General features: G+C 35.3%; 1 protein-coding gene across 2 annotated transcripts in view; it reads right to left on the reverse strand.

Moving 5' to 3' along the window:
- Positions 1 to 5,332: 5,332 nt before the first annotated feature.
- ANXA5 (annexin A5) overlaps positions 5,333 to 16,634 on the reverse strand; it is a 37,217-nt gene continuing 25,915 nt past the window's right edge. For both annotated transcript variants that reach the window (XM_039320178.1, XM_039320176.1), the window contains 5 exons: positions 10,540 to 10,633; positions 10,175 to 10,270; positions 7,875 to 7,933; positions 6,775 to 6,897; positions 5,333 to 6,193 (listed from right to left, as the gene is read on the reverse strand). In XM_039320178.1, coding sequence (XP_039176112.1) covers positions 6,134 to 6,193; positions 6,775 to 6,897; positions 7,875 to 7,933; positions 10,175 to 10,270; positions 10,540 to 10,633 — 432 coding nt within the window. In that variant the 3' untranslated portion in view covers positions 5,333 to 6,133. The remainder of the gene's footprint in view (positions 6,194 to 6,774; positions 6,898 to 7,874; positions 7,934 to 10,174; positions 10,271 to 10,539; positions 10,634 to 16,634) is intronic.

The raw sequence follows: 16,634 nt of genomic DNA on the forward strand, positions 1-16,634 counted from the left end.
TTTGCTATCTTTAATTAAACGGGCTATAAACTGGAGAAGATTAAATAACACTATCTCCTCCATACATTTGCAATAGGCTAATTTCCTAGAAAGATTCACTCTGAGTTCAAGCCTGTTTTATAGCAAAGCATTTGGCATTAACCCAAGATTTGTTGTAACCATTTTAATGAAATTCTTTAAAATGCATCTTCTTGTATATGAAGGTTTCAAGTTTGGAAGCTAGACTGCAAAGCTAAGAAAACATCCTGGAAGAAGGCCAGAGGAAACCACTTCTGGATTGATGCTAAGCATACTAGATATATCTATGATGTCATCAGAAATTGGTAAGACCATCAAGGGCATGAACAATTTGGGACTGAGAGCCCTTCCTAGCCTTTTACCTTATAGCTATAATTTACTAATCAATAGGTGAGGGCTGGACAAAATTACATTTACCCTATTTACATCTAAATTTAATTTTTAAAAATAGATCCCATTAAGATGATTGCTCTTCTACACTTATTCATTCCCATCTCTGTATAATTGTTTAATGACCATTTTTGAAGATACATTCAAAAAAGGGCACATAAGTCCTTCTGCATTCAGTGTAGAATACTAGTCTATGGTGTGAACATGCTAAGACCACTTTTTCTAAATCTCTCCTCCAGTATTTTGGGGATTTTGTATTAGTTTCCTGAATTTACAGTTAGCCATCTTATAATCAGTGACACATTTGGACATATCTAATTTTTCTCCATTTCCACCTACCACCACCCGTTTTATGGCACACAAATATACACACTTTTTTTTCTTTCTTCAACGCTTTCTAAAAAGCAACAATTGCATCTTTTCTTTGTCACAGAATCATAGCATTGGAAGGGGGATTTAGGTCATTGAATCACCTTTTCGTTGCAGGAATTGAAAAAGGGTTGTCTCGCTTCTATTTAAATAAAGGCTGTTATTACACATCTCTGGGCCATTAATTCCACCATCAGATTTCTCTGATAGGAAGTTGTTTTCTCTTGCATTCAACAATAATTTGCTTTCTGTGATTAGAGGCTATTATTTTCTATCCTGCACTTTTTAAAGAGGAACAAATCTTGATCATCTTCTGGGTAACATTTTTCCATGTGTCAAAGAAATTAATCATACGCATCCCATCCTGGACTTCTTTTCTCAAAGCTAAACTTCCTTCTATCTCTCTTCATGGGACTAGCTATGCTTGTTACTCATAAAAGAGTAATAAGATTAGATAAGGTTACGATTTTTCTTGAATTATTTTTTTGTTCATAATTTTTGGCAGTTACCTAGGTAAGGTGCTTTGAGAAAAGATGCAGTCATCTGTGTTTCTCAGCCTTTAGAGATGGCAAAATTTCTGTTGAATAGAAAATTGGTTTTTCTTGAGCTTGAAACCTAAAGATGAACGATGCCAATGTTTATGTGTATTTAAAATCTTCTCACAGCATCCACACAGCATTGCAGACATGTTTCACGTATCATTAGATGAGCTAGCAAGAGGGCGGAATTGCTTCTTAAGCATTGGGTTAGACATGCAAAGGTAATATCTCAAGAGGTCTTAAGAGTTCACTGTTGGGCAAGCCTTTGTGTTATAAAATGTAATGAACTAATGAACTATAACATCATGGTACCTGAAGGGTAGCATTTTGGCCAAAACACTATTGTTATACTACTGGCCTGATTGTTCTTACTGAGATGATTTATTCTGTTACTTTTATCATTCTTTTTCTAATCTAAAGGTAAGTTATGCCAGAGCTACTGTAGGATCTGAATACTTAACATTTAGGTTATTTCATTGCTGTTGTTGTTTCCAAACCCTGTCAGTAAAGCAACACAAAGATGCAAAAAGATGATAGTCCCTTGTTCTTCCTTGTAATTGTACAGATCAAAGAGTTTCTCTTAGTCCATCTTGACAAGCAGAGCTTGTCACGTTTTCTTTGTGCTCAGCTATTATGGCCTACAGAGCCACTGCATTTAATTTCAGCCTGTCACTTTTCCCTGTAAATGCCTGGATTGGAGCTCTGACAAAATTTATAAGCAGTGTCAGCTGGTGGCATTTTCCCTTTCACTCAGCTTGAATGGAGAAGAAAGTGATAACTGACCAACGTTTCTGGAAGATGTAATTGCATTACAAAACCATAGTAATAATTATTTTAAAATGTTTTTAAAGTAAACAGATTATTTCCAAGAAGATGTACAAAAATATACATGTACTAACTGTGAAACATACAGTGAGCTGCTTATTAAATATCTAAGGAGAATATTTTGTTTTTAATTTCTGTACTACATATTGCACTTCTTCTATGCTGGAACTCAAAGCAGTATTTTCAAGGGCTCCCCCAGCACTGAACAACGAGAGATTTGTTACAGTTCAGCAGGGATGCTTGCGTATAGATTTTCAGTTCAATTGGCAAAGTGATAATTTTTGCTGTTTGTTGGCTTGTTCTAGTAAACACAGATGACTAGCTCTCGTCTCTGCTGTATCTGTTTTATTAGAAACTATACTTGTCTAATATCAGGGGAGTAGGAGTTGTTGCTTATTATTGTTTTATGTTAGTTTTTTATCTTTGTAAGACCCTGGGCGTCATTGAGAGTGAGTTGGGCAGCCATATAAATTTTCTTAAATAAATAAATGAAGCTTCAATTTTTCTTTAATTTCAGAAAAGCATTAATATTTACATAAGATACTTTTAAAAGATTAATTTTAGAAAGAATGAAAACATATATGTAGAAAAGAGGTTGATGTCTACTGATTGGAATTTAAAAAAAAAAGTTGGATTGTTGAAAATTTGATAAAGGCATAAATAACTCACCAGCACCATCTCCTGGTCAGCCATATATTTCTCTGTTAATATGGAAAATAATAAAGCCACTGGTCAAGTTTTCACACTCATTAATCCATGATAGTGTACCAATAGTTTACTGAATAAAGTACATTTGCTTATGCGCTCAAATATGTTGAAACATAAATCTTGGCTTACAAATCACTAAATCAAAACGTATTCCAGAACATTATAAATCCTGTGGAGAAAAAAATGTGGTTTTAAATAAAGTTCAAGGAAGCAGAGCATAAATAGGAGGGAAAACTTCAAGGGCAAAGTAATGTCCACATCCAAGCAAAAAAAAAAAATCAAGTTTTACTAATAAACTACAATACAGTTCACAGTAGTTATATAAATAGTCTGGCTATCATACTTAAAAGAAGTATTTATTTATTTATTTACTTACTTATGAGTCTGTATGGCTGTGGTTAAAGACACTAAGCTTGTCAGCTGGAAAACTAACAGCCCAGGTTTGAGACCCAAGTGCCATGCAATGGGGTGAGCTCTCATTACTTGCCCCATCTCCTGCCTACCTAGCAATTTGAAAGTATGCAAATGTGAGTAAATAAATAAGTACTACTTTGGTGGGACGGTAACAGTGTTCCTTGTGCCTCAGTACAGTCATGCTGGCCACATGACCATGGAATTGTCTTTGGACAATGCTGACTCTCTTACTGAGAAATAGAGATGAGCACTGCCCCTAGAATCAGAAATGATTGGACAGGGCAAACATTTCCCTTTCCCTTTTTTTATTTATATGATCTCCCACTCATTCTCAGTGACTCTGGGTGGCTAAAACAATAAATAGTAATTCCCCCCAACCCTTGGCAAAAATACACAATCAAACGAGCCCCTTGATCGGCTTCATCCCACTTTGGGTTTTCAGGCCCATTAACAGGACCAGGTCTTTAGGTCCTTGCAAAAGTGGAGGCCAGTCTCATCTTTTCAGGGATGATATTCTAAAGGGAAAGAGCGACTATAGAGAAAACCGTTCTTCCAGGGTCCGCCAGATGTACTGAAACAGGTCCCACAACATTCCCTGACTCCCCACTCTATTGGGTCTGTGGAATGTAAATGGTCTTTCAGATAACCTGATCCCAAGCCATAAAGGGGACAATTAGCACTTTGCATTGCATCTGGAAGCAAATAGACAGCCAATTCAGTTCCTGCAGGAAAGGTAACATGTACACATCTAGGTCTGCACAAAACCATACAGCCACTGCATTTTGAACTAATTGGAATTTCTGAATGCTTTTCATGTGCAATCCATGCAGAACACATTACAATATCAAGACGGGGGGGGGGGGTGATTAGGGTGTGACGGTGAGCAGGGATTGTTGGTCTAAAAAGTACGTAACTGGCGCACAATCCACAGTTCCGCAAAGCCCTCCTGGTCATGACTGCCACCTGTTCCTTGAGCAGGAGTTTTAACTTCTATTATTATATTAAGCAATAAAATTATCCTGCAATATCAGTATTTTCAGAAATCTGCATTGTGAAATTTACCTTTATTTGAATGCTTTTTATTCTACTTTCAGATTTTGGTTGGTACTTTTAGCGATTTCTACTTCCCTCAGTAATTTAAAAAATGCAGGGGCATCCAGTACTGTTCTCATTGTAATAATGTAGTAAATATTTCTACCATATAATTATGGGTAAAGTTATTTTTCAAAATACAATAACAATTAGGTTTATATAAGGAGACTCCCATCTAATTTGTAGTCAAATGGAACTTGGAAGTGCTTCAGACTACTCTGCATTTGTCTGAGAAGCTTGTCCCTATTCATTCTTCATTCTGTTGTTCAAGAAAACTGCAGCTCCTCTTTTTCATTGTCCAGCAAAATGTTATAATAAAGGGTAAAATTAATCACATAAGGATATTATATACAAAATGAGATACTGCCATCTTGTTTGAAGAAGTTAAAGATGTTCCCATTCTAGACTGGATTCAAAGTTCATTCCTAATTGAAGTATAGAACAGTATTCTTACCATACATAAGACTGTAACCCTTTACATAGCAGTAAATTTTTAGCTTTAAGGCATTTGAACAAGTCAGTGAACCAGTGCCTCTCTTCTCCTTTTCATTTACAAAGATATTTTACACTATTTATTAAAGCAGGAATATTACTTAGAAATTTACTAACTTAGATGTTTTCTTCATTATGTATGTTTGTGTTCTATACCTCAATTTCATCAAAACTCTGTAATAGTATAAGGCGTATTATTATTATCATTATTATTGTTGTTGTTGTTATATTGTGACATTTTCAAAATCTTTCTAACTTCAGCAGAATATAAGCATACAAGCAATCTACACTGAAATTATAAAAGACCCAGAGATTGCAGATAAAATTGTCTAAAGGTTAAAGAAAGATCCTTCATGCTAATTCTAACAAAATGTAAATATGGAAAATATTTTTTAAGCTTAAGTGAAGCCGTGTATTCACAGTGAGCCTAGCGGCATTCCTTTTATTGATCCTCAGAGTACCATAGAGACATCTCAGCCATTCAGTAGGTTATAAACATTTTTAATTGTACCAAAATCACATTACATGAGGACAGTCAATGCATAGCTCACAATTTTAAATCTATTAGCAGATACATTCTTTATGAGTAAAAAGTGCAAGATATATAGTGCAAATTTAGCTAAGAGGAAATTTGGTTTTGTTTCTTGGAATGCAACTTACTTCCACTTTTGCTGAAATGAAGGAATGTTCTTAGATAGTCAACCATTAGCACTATCCTCTCAAAAGACATTGTGCAATTATTATAGCTTTTCCTCCCGATTCTTTGTGTGATGAAAACAGTCAGAAACAGCAGTGGAAAACTCTGGTTTTCCTTCAGGAAAACAGTGTCATCTTGACCAACTGCAAAACTTTAGTAGGCCCTAATTGTATGCTTTGCCTAGAAGCACCTCATATTTTGTGCTTTTGATTTTAAAAATAAAAGCCCATTTATTTAAAAGGCACTTTTGTCGATTTTTTTCAAAGGAATGTGCACATGAAAGATTGGATCCAAATTTGTCCCATTGATTTTACTGAGACTTAAGTAAACAGCAAACTGTAAATTTCAATTATGTAAAAAAAAATGCACGAAACAACATAACTCCCCTAGTAAAGAAAATAATCTTATGTAAGCAAGCCAGTGCAAGAAGAAGCATCATAATACATGATTAACAACAGTATACTGCTTCTGGCATAAAAATGCCAGCATGGGTACAGAGAAGACTGCAGATCTATGTAAATACCATACAACTAGAAAAAGGCACAAGGCATGATTTGAGATTCTGTCCTCTGTGTTATTGTAGATTTCACTAGTCTTCTCCTCCACACAGCAGCAGAAGCCCCTTCCTGTAGTCACCAGATGTATCCTTCTATAAAGTACAGAATCAATCAACAATGAGTCCATATATTCTTAAAAAGGAATAGTTTTTCCAGTATTGCTGACTATTCTCTAATCATATGATGTAAACAAACTATCAAGCAAAGTATTTTTGTTCATCAAAAATCTAGAACTGCAAAACCAACACTGTCTACAAATACTACTACTAGCAAATGATAAATTCTAACAAAAAGGAAGTTTAAATATGCTGTTGCCCTTGATAAAATGCCTACACCAGAACTGGTATGTGGGTAGGCTGAGTTGATCAGAAGTATCAGATTCAAGCTCATCCTCAGCCATAGAAACTCATTAAGTGATTTGGGAGCAATCACTGTCTCAGCCCTAATGGCCCACAGAATTGTTGAGGGTATAAATTTTGAGCTCCTAGCAGAAGAGTGGAATATAAATTTAACATACAAATAATAACACAAATTCTTCAACAAACCATGATTATAAAATGCTTCTGTTTTAACTAACCTAGCTGAAACATAATTTAAAAGCCTGAAAATTAACACATGAAACACCATACTTTCTGTTACAAATAATATAATTAATGGATAAGGTAAAATTTACCTGAATTACATGGTGCAAACTTTTTGCAAAATCCCTTCTGAATGCTTGCCTAATATCAAGTAGATCTTTTTCACTTCTTGAAACCATGATTCTGATCAATGTATCATCATCAGTGCCTGCTCCCTAGTAAAACAAGGTTAAGCAACCAATTAAAGGCGCTGGGCAGTAATTCTACTAAGCCCCATTGTTCAATTCTTTCTGCTGCAGCCACTAAAACAAAGTATCTAATTTAGTTAAAACTAAATAATGACTCAGCATGATGTAGCAAATGCTGGCAACTCAAGAGGAACAATTCATTTATTATTTTTTATTGCTTTAATAACAAAGGTTCTTAAACTGTTGGACCCAATTACCCCTTTTCCCAGCCTTGAATAGTGTCATTACTCCCATAAAAAGCCAGACTCTGTCATTTTATACCAATATCTCAACTTGCTAACAAAGCAATTACAAATTGGTCCATTAGTTCCACTATATGCCCAAGTCTCCCGAGAATGGCAAATAAATTTGATAAATAAAAAAAATTAAATTAGCCCCTTGGAGAAAATTGTCTTCAGTTTTAGAACCCCTTCTTTAATGCAACTTTCAAAAAAAATTCAAACATGGGAATGCAGGTAAAACAAAAATTGTCAAAACAAATAAAAAAACCAATAAAACTAAAAAATGGCTACAGCTATGTAGAAATTGCTGCAACTTTTTAAACAACATATTGAAAATGGATCATATGATGAACACTTCACATCGTAATGTGATAATAATAATTACTACTCAATACTCAAATGTACATTTCAAATACTATATTGTAAATGTTACAAACACTGAAAGAGCTGAAAAATCCATAAAATGAAATGTTTCCTCGTTTCATTTTATTATCTGCTTTTCAATATCTTCAACAATAAACTAAGGCTGAAATCCTACAGATGTGTTCCTAAAATATAAAGTTCATTGAACACAATGAGCCTTATTTCTGAATAAATATACATGGAACAAAAAGCCAAAATATTCATGTTCAAGAAAGTAACTTAAAATATTGTCAATCTTGAGGTTGTTTAAACAATAGTGGCTGAAGATGCTGATTTTATTTAAAAATGATAAATACTTACTTTCATTGCATAAAAGAGACATTCAGCAAAATAGGCAGGAACACTTCGAGCACACTTCACTGGAAGAAGAAAAACAATCCATCTGAATCACAAAATGTTTTAACATTATTTTATCATATGACAAGCAGCTTATGTAGATGGCATTTATTCCCCTGAAGACAGAAAAGTAGTTTTCAAGTATTTACAATAAATTATTTGATCCACAATTTCTATCACACATTATTATCTATTTAAACTGAAGAGAAACAACCTTTGACAATTCTCTGATCAGAAGTATAGTGCAATCTATGACACTGGATTTGCCTAAAGAAGACCCAGGTTAGTTCTTCATTTAATTGAAGGGCTCATTGGATGACTTTAAGCCAGTTGTTCTCTTAGTCCAACCTTCCTTGTAGTAGAGGAATTGCACCACCAATACTTTGTGCTATTGGAAAGTTTAATATAAAGGGATCTCCAACTCATAGCATGTACAAACCAATTAAATATGTCCTTGGGAGATGACCGTTAAGAAGCGCCAATTTAACAGAATGCTACATTCTGAAGGACGTTACTTACTAGCATTCTTCATCTTTATTTTTGGCAAGTTGCTATACTTTCAAATTACTTCTCTTCCCTTCCTCTAGCAGAGCTACCTGTGACATGCATAGCAACATGGTTATCACCATTCCACAGCCTCTCAGTGAACTTTGGGTTGACTTCTCCTTTTATATGAGCCAGACAGCTAAGAATTTCCAAAGTTCCTAGCTAACATGGCCATGCCACTACCTTCCTCCATTGACTGGCTAACTGGTGACTAAGCAGAAACTATAATACTAATAATAATAATAATAACAACAACAACAATAACAATAACAACAACAATATAAAGTTGGAAGGGACTTGGAGGTTATCTAGTCCAACCCCCTGCTCAGGCAGGAAAGCTAAAGGGACTTTGTCTGAGCAGTTGCGAGGCACAAATGGTGACATTGCTTAGAAGTCATCAATATTAGGGCAGTGGTTCTCAACCTTTTTAATGCCGCGACCCCCAACCAGTCGTAAGTTGAGGACTACTTAACTGGTCGTAAGTCGAGGACTACTCAACTGGTGCAGCACCGTTTGCAGAATGGGACTTTTGGTGGGCTCAGCAGGGCAGAGACAGCCTGGACAATTCCTATTGGCTTTTGAAAGCCAATAGAATTAGACTCTATTCAAGAGAGTCTATTCTATTGGCTTTCAAAAGTCAATAGAATAAAAGGGAGTAGCACAGCTAAGGAAAAGGGGGAAAAAATAGCGGACTGCGTTGTTTGGCGACCCCCGTGAAATGGTCGTTCAACCCCAAATGGGGTCCCGACCCACAGGTTGAGAACCATTGTATTAGGGGGAGTTAGCTGTGCTTGACACTTCCCTGAGGCTCTGCCTGGTCATCCCCTGCAAGGATAAAGTTATCTTTTCTGCTTTATCATTTTAAATCTGGAATTAAAATAAATGAACATAAGATTGTCATGAAATTAAATATATAGAGATGATACTGAATCATTCTGTTCCAGAGAGGTATTTGAAAAGTCATTAACACTTTTTATGTAAAGACATTTCTGTTTCCAAAAAAAAATGGATCTAATCCACAGTACATCTCATTGATCCTATTTTATTCTCTTTTATAAGAGCTGGACTTAGAGTTTGCTTTTAATCAGATTGGACATTTAAAAACAGCCACTTATTAAAAGAGGAAGCAGATTAATTTTATAAGAGGTAGTCTTCAATTTATGACCACAATTGAGACATTAGATTAATTTACATCAAAAGTCCTTGCAGTCATGTCAGACGCAATTTTGTGACAATTTTTACATTTTTACATTGGCATATTTGCTCCAAAACATATTTGGAACATACACAGCGATAGAACCACTAGTCATGCCACTGCTGCTTAGGTGAGTATGATTGGCGGCTGCTCCTTGTGTGGCATGACCATCCATTTCACAGCTGCTCAGCCCAGTGCCTCCTGGGCTTGCAACAAAGGGCTTTATGCCCTAACTATAACTTACAGAGCAATAGAACTGTTGTCTACAGTGCAGCTGCTCAGTCCAAAGCCTCTGTAGCTTGTCTGGAGGTCTTTAAGTCTGGGCAATTTTGGAGTATATTGCTAGCAATCCACAAACCATCCAGACTGGAAGGAAAACTGGAAAAAACTGACAGGAAACTTCTCCTGCAACACTGTCCTGAAGTGATTTGAGGCCACTTAGTTAAATAGAATCTATGTTGCTAGAAACACAGGCCTAGCATATGCAAGCTTAAGATTAATCAAGAATAGGACTATACATTACCAACTGCCAGAAGCAGCTTTTCTAGTGCACCAGATGTTTCACGATCAATTGTTTCTTCAATTTGAAAGCCAGAAATAGTCATGTATTTGTCAAAAACTGAAAGATCAAAAAAGAGATAAAAGGTGATATCTACATTTTAACTATTACTTATTACTTACTTTCAACTTCTTCAAACAAGCTTAGAAAAAAAAACATACATTCAAACTCATATACATTCTCCATCATATGGGCAGGACAATTAAGTGGGCTAGAAAGGGGGAAATTTAAATATTTAGAAATAACATTCCACCTTAGTGTGCATCTATTATATATATTTATTAAAGTTATTAAAAACATGTATCACTACTCTTTTCAATACTACTCACCCTTTCTTAAGTGAGCTGTACTTCGAGTACCCAGAATGGTAATAAATTTTTCTTCATCTGTTCCCCATTTCAACTCCCCAGCTCTAAACAACTCCTGTTAGAATAAAAAAAAAGTTCCTCATTAATGAAAAGAAATAGTAAGATTGTTCTGTGTTCTACATAAAGCTAAGAGTCCACTTATCTTGGATAAGTGTCCAATATTAGATTATGAGTTTACCGGAGAACCTTTGAACCATCCTTAACACAATTAGTATTTTTGCATTCATTCTTTTGGCCACTTCAATATGATTCCCCATCAGTTTTCCCAAAACTGCTGCTCTCCAAATGTGTTGGACTATAATTCCCACCAATCTCAGTAAGAGCCCATTATTTTGGTCCTTTCTCATTTTCTCATGAAACAACAGCTTCACACTGTGGAATGTGGTTGTTTCAAATACTTTGTAAAAGAAAATAAATTCTAGATGCTAGTCTGTTGCTTATTAAAAAAAAACAAAACCCACACAATTTAAACCATTTCAGAATAGACCTTATAAATGATAACAAATATATAATAATGTACTTTTACACCATACTGAGGAAACTGGATTCACTTAATGACCATGTAATTTACTTAATGAGTGTGATTCATCTAACCCAGGCATGTCAAACTTGCAATGTCACATGGCAGTTTCGGCGTGATGCATCCGGCCTGCGAGTCAGCAGTTTGATATGCCTGATCTAACCACTGTAAAAATTGTCACAAATTTGCGTCTGACATGACTGCAAGGACTTTTGATGTAAATTATGGTCTCAATCATGGTCATAAGTTGAAGACTACCTCTTATAAAATTAATCTGCTTCCTCTTTTAATAAGTGGCTGTTTTTAAATGTTATTTCTATCTAATTAAAAGCAAATTTTAAGTCCAGTTCTTATAAAAGAGAATAAAATAGGATCAATGAGATGTACTGTGGATTAGATCCATTTTTTTGTCATTGAACAAATGGCCATAACTCGAAGATATTACAATCTCAGTTATTGTCAATTTCACAAGTTAATCCAGACAAGAAGCATACCCAGAAGTATTAGTTATAATTTTATTGCAAGGTCTGTTAACAGAATCTTGGAAGTCTGCAAGTATATCTCTCTTTTCCCCCCCCTTGTCTTTATAGTCCAGGAAACTAGGGAGGGTCACTTCTGACGCATTTGGCAGGACCCCATTCCTTCTGAGGACATGGCTGCCTTTTGTTACTGTATAGCTCTTCCTCTTGTCTTCCAAGGACATTCCTACATACCACTACAGCAGCGGTTCTCAACCTGTGGGTCGCGACTCTTTTGGGGGTCGAACGACGCTTTCACAGGGGTCACCTAAGACCATCAGAAAACACATATCTCGGGGCTTCCGGTGGGAGGCGACGGCGATGGCGGCTAGCTTTTAGCTGTCCAGCTGGGGAAGTGTCAGAGCCGCGGAGCGCAGCGCGCATCAGCTGGCCCACGGCTCGGAAATCCCTTCCCGGGCAAAGGGAAGGGACAGAGAACGCAAGAGTAGAGGTAGAACCCCTGAACCCCCTCTGGATTTATTTCTAGAGGGGGTGAAAGGAGTGTTCCCTCGGAGCTCTTGCTGATCTCCGCCTCCCAGCTGTTTTTGCTTCCTAGGAAGCAAAAGAAACCGCCGCTTCTATCTCCGTGTTTACAGCATTTTGGTGAGTAATTTTTAAACGGACGGAGCAGTTTAAAGGATTTTTTGTTATATTTTAGGTGTTTATTTTTTTATCTTTTGATTTTTACTATTTTTCCTCCTTTTTTTTGTTATACTAGTGAAAGGATTTAAGATGGCGTTTTGAAACTGTCGGAGTTTTTTTTCCTTTCTCTTTTGTTTTACTTTCCCTTTCTAAGGACTGTTTTTTGCTTCTGCTTTTGCTTTTGGTTTAGAATTTTTTTTTTTGAACTGTTTGCTCTTTTACTACTTATTCTTTGGATTTACTCTGGACTTTTAATGACTATAGTTTGTCTCTTTTTAAAAAAAATTTTTTTTTTCTTTCCTCCTCCCTTTTTGGCTGGAGGGGAAAGGGAAGTGACAATTGTGCTTTTTAAAATGGCTTCAAAGAGGCAGCAGCCTTCCTCAGCACCTAAGGTTATTTCTTCTCCTATAACTTCCACTGCACAGCTACAACAACAATCTAAACATGTACCACCGGCTCAGCCACCACCCTCCCCTCCTCTACCTGGACTTTCAGTACAAGAGGTTAGAGGCATAATGGGAGAGATTGTAGTTCAAATGAGAGAGGAAATGAATCAATTTGTTTCACAGATTAAATCAGAAATTAAATCTGATCTCAAAGAAGAGATAACGGGGATAAAGTCTAAATTGCAAGAAAATAATAATGAACTACGACAAGATATATTGGCAGCTGTTTCAGGTTTGGCTACTGTGGTGGTTAAGCTCGACGCAAGGCTTGAGGAAGTGGAAGACAAAGTTGACTCTTTGGATGACAAAATTCAAGACGTGGAAAGGAAGGTGGACTCCTCACAAGAAGATATTTTGATGTTTCTACAGGAAACTCATATTTTACTTAAAGACCAGAAATATTTAGTTAATGCTCGTTTGGGATCTCATTTTATATCTCCTGCTCCTGGGAAGAAAGGGGGAGTTGTTATATATGTTAAACAAAACCTACCAGCTTGTCTGGTAGAATCAGATCCCCAGGGGAGATATGTGATGATTGAACTTGGTATATATGGTAAGAAAGTACTTATAGTTGGACTTTACGCTCCAAATCAACAACAGGAACAATTTTATAAACAGTTACATCAAAAAATAACTTTGCTTGATTATAGATCAGTGGTATTAATGGGTGATTGGAATGGTGTCTTAGATACACTAAGGGATAAGAAAGGTTCCTCTCCTTTTCTTAAACAAGCAAGGCTACCTAAAGCCTTTTTTGACATGAAAGAAGACTGGGAATTAAGGGATTATTGGCGGGAACGTAATCAAGAGGAGAGAGACTTTACTTTTTTTTCTGATAGACACCAATCTTTTTCAAGAATTGACTTTTTCTTGATTACCACGGACTTGTATAATAAAGTAAAGAATGTAAAGATTTTTCCTAGATCACTGACGGATCATAGTCCAGTTTGGATGGAGCTGATTCAAGAGAAAGAGGAAAGAAGATCTTGGAGAGTTAATGAAAATTTGTTTAGACAAGAAAAGAATGTTCAAAAACTAAAGGAGTGTTTAAAGGACTATTTTGCTTTGAATATGTATAAGGGGACTTCAATGTCAATGGTATGGGATGCAGGTAAAGCATTTATGCGCGGTGTTTTGATAAAAATGAATAATTTTTATAAGCGAAATCAGATTCAGAAACGTAGAGAACTTGAAGATGAAATTAAATTAAAAGAAAGGGCTTTGATTTTAAATCCTTCTGATGAGAGTATTAAAGAATCTGTAAAGTTATTAAGGTCACAATTTAATATGTTGATAGCAGATCAAGCTGCAACCAACTTATTATTTATGAAACAAAATACATTTTGTAATGCCAATAAGCCTGGGAGATGGTTGGCTTATCAATTAAGAAAGAAACAGAGACAAAGAATAATAGAGAAAATAAACTATAAGGGTAAATTAGTTTCTCAGAAGGAATTGATTAAAAAATCTTTTTTGGATTATTATCAAAACCTATATAAATCTACTAATATACAAATGCTAGATATAAATAAATATTTAGCTGAGGCAAGTTTTCCTAAACTGACTGAGGATCAGAAATATGAAATTAATGGTTTAATTACTAAGGAGGAAATTACCTCAGCAATTCAACAATTGAAATTAGGGAAAGCACCGGGTACGGATGGGTTAACAGCTGTTTATTACAAAGTTCTAATAGAGGAGATGATCCAACCATTACATGATCTTTTTAATGGTATTTTACAGGGTTTAGAGATTCCTCCTTCATGGCGTAGTGCTTTTATATCATTGATTCCAAAGGAGGATCAAGATCTTACCCTACCAAAAAATTACAGGCCTATATCTCTTTTAAATGTGGATTATAAGATATTTGTAAAAATTTTGGTAAATAGGCTTATGAGGGTGGTGCATCATCTTGTGCATAAAGATCAATCAGGATTTATAACAGGAAGGTATATGAAAAATAATGTCAGACAAATTATTAATTTACTAGAATATTTAGACAAGAACAACCAAGTTCCTGCAGGGCTCATATTTTTAGATGCTGAAAAAGCATTTGATCAATTGAATTGGCATTTTATGTTAAGAGTAATGGAAGAAATGAATTTTGGTGAAAAGATATTACAAGCCCTTACGGTAATATATCAAAAACAAACGGCACAACTTATTGTTAATGGAGGTTTGTCGGAGGTTTTTACAATAGAGAAAGGTACTAGACAGGGGTGTCCTTTATCGCCATTGTTGTTTGTTTTAACATTGGAAATATTATTGATCAAAATTCGAGAGTCTCAGGAAATTAAAGGAATATATGTTAATAAAAAAGAATATAAGTTGAGAGCTTTTGCGGATGACTTGGTTGTTACTTTGTCGCAACCTGATTATTCTGTAGTAAACTTATTACAGTTGATTCATCATTATGGTTTGGTCTCGGGTTTTAAGATTAACGTAAATAAGACTAAAATTTTACCTAAAAATATGTCGAGTCAGGAGAAGCAGATTTTGGTCAACTTGACGGGTTTTGAGATTGTTAATAAGGTAAAATATTTGGGGGTGATGCTGTCTGTTTCTAATGCAAAATTATTTAAAAATAATTATGAAAGGTTGTGGGTCAGGGTACAGAAGGACTTGAAGAATTGGGAAAAGTTGCAATTATCCCTCATGGGAAGAATTGCAGTGATAAAAATGAATATTCTACCCAAGTTTCTTTTTTTGTTTCAAATGTTACCAATTTTGAAAAATGAGATTAATTTAAATGAGTGGCAGAAGGGTCTCAACAAATTTATTTGGGCAGGGAAAAAACCAAGGGTTAAGTTTAAAATTATGCAAGACTTCCGTGAGAGGGGTGGACTTAAGGTACCAAATTTGAAATTATATTATGATGCGGTGGTTTTAACATTAATTAGTGATTGGGTAAATTTGACAAATTCTGAGATACTTTACTTAGAGGGATGGGATTTACTTTATGGGTGGCATGCCTATTTAATATTTAATAAAAAAATAGATTGGGCTTTTAAATCTCATATTTTAAGAATTTCTTTACTTAGGATTTGGAGAAAATATTATAAAAGTGATTTTAAAGTACCATTATGGGCTATACCTTGGCATGCGATAGAAGGAATAAAAAGAGGGGTTAAAATGGATATGGTGTCTTATAGACAGTTACTTAAATGGGATGGACAAAACTGGCAATTAAAATCACGGGAAGAGTTAGCACAAGAAAATTTTACTTATTCTTGGTTCCAATATAGGCAATTATTAGATAGATGGAAGATGGATTGTAAGGTGGGTTTTCTTAGAGAAGATGAAAACCTTATTAAGCAACTGAAGGATCAAAGACAAACCCACATTAAGAGAATTTATGGGGTTTTAGTTGAATTGGACTCAGAAACGGAACTAATTAAAGATTGTATGATTAGATGGGCGCAGAATTTTGGTGAGCCAGTTTCATTGGACACCTGGGAAACTATTTGGGTGAGAAATGTCAAATTTACTCAAGCACAGAACTTAAGGGAGAATTTTTATAAAATGTTTTATAGATGGCACCTTGATCCACAAAAAATGTCTTATATGTATCCTGACGTGCAACCCAAATGTTGGAGATGTGGTTATAAGGAGGCTTCTTATTATCATATTTGGTGGTCATGCAGAGAGATAAAAGCATTTTGGATTAAAATATGGTGGAATATCCAGAGAATTTTTAGAAGGAGGGTAAAATTTACTCCGCAATTATTTTTGTTAGGTATTGTTACAGATTGTGATACAAAGGAGGTTGTATTGATGTTAAACTTATCACAGCCGCTAGGCTGTTAGTAGGACAATACTGGAAGAAGGAATCTTTGCCTACATTGCAGGAATGGTTTCTTAAAGTAGCTTATCTGGCAGAAATGGCAAAGATTTCGGCTTTCTTAAAGCAACAAACGCAAGAGAAGTTTT

The sequence above is a fragment of the Crotalus tigris genome, unplaced genomic scaffold (genome assembly GCF_016545835.1).
Source record: "Crotalus tigris isolate CLP2741 ecotype Arizona unplaced genomic scaffold, ASM1654583v1 scf7180000023625.2024221, whole genome shotgun sequence".
Lineage (NCBI taxonomy): Eukaryota > Metazoa > Chordata > Lepidosauria > Squamata > Viperidae > Crotalus > Crotalus tigris.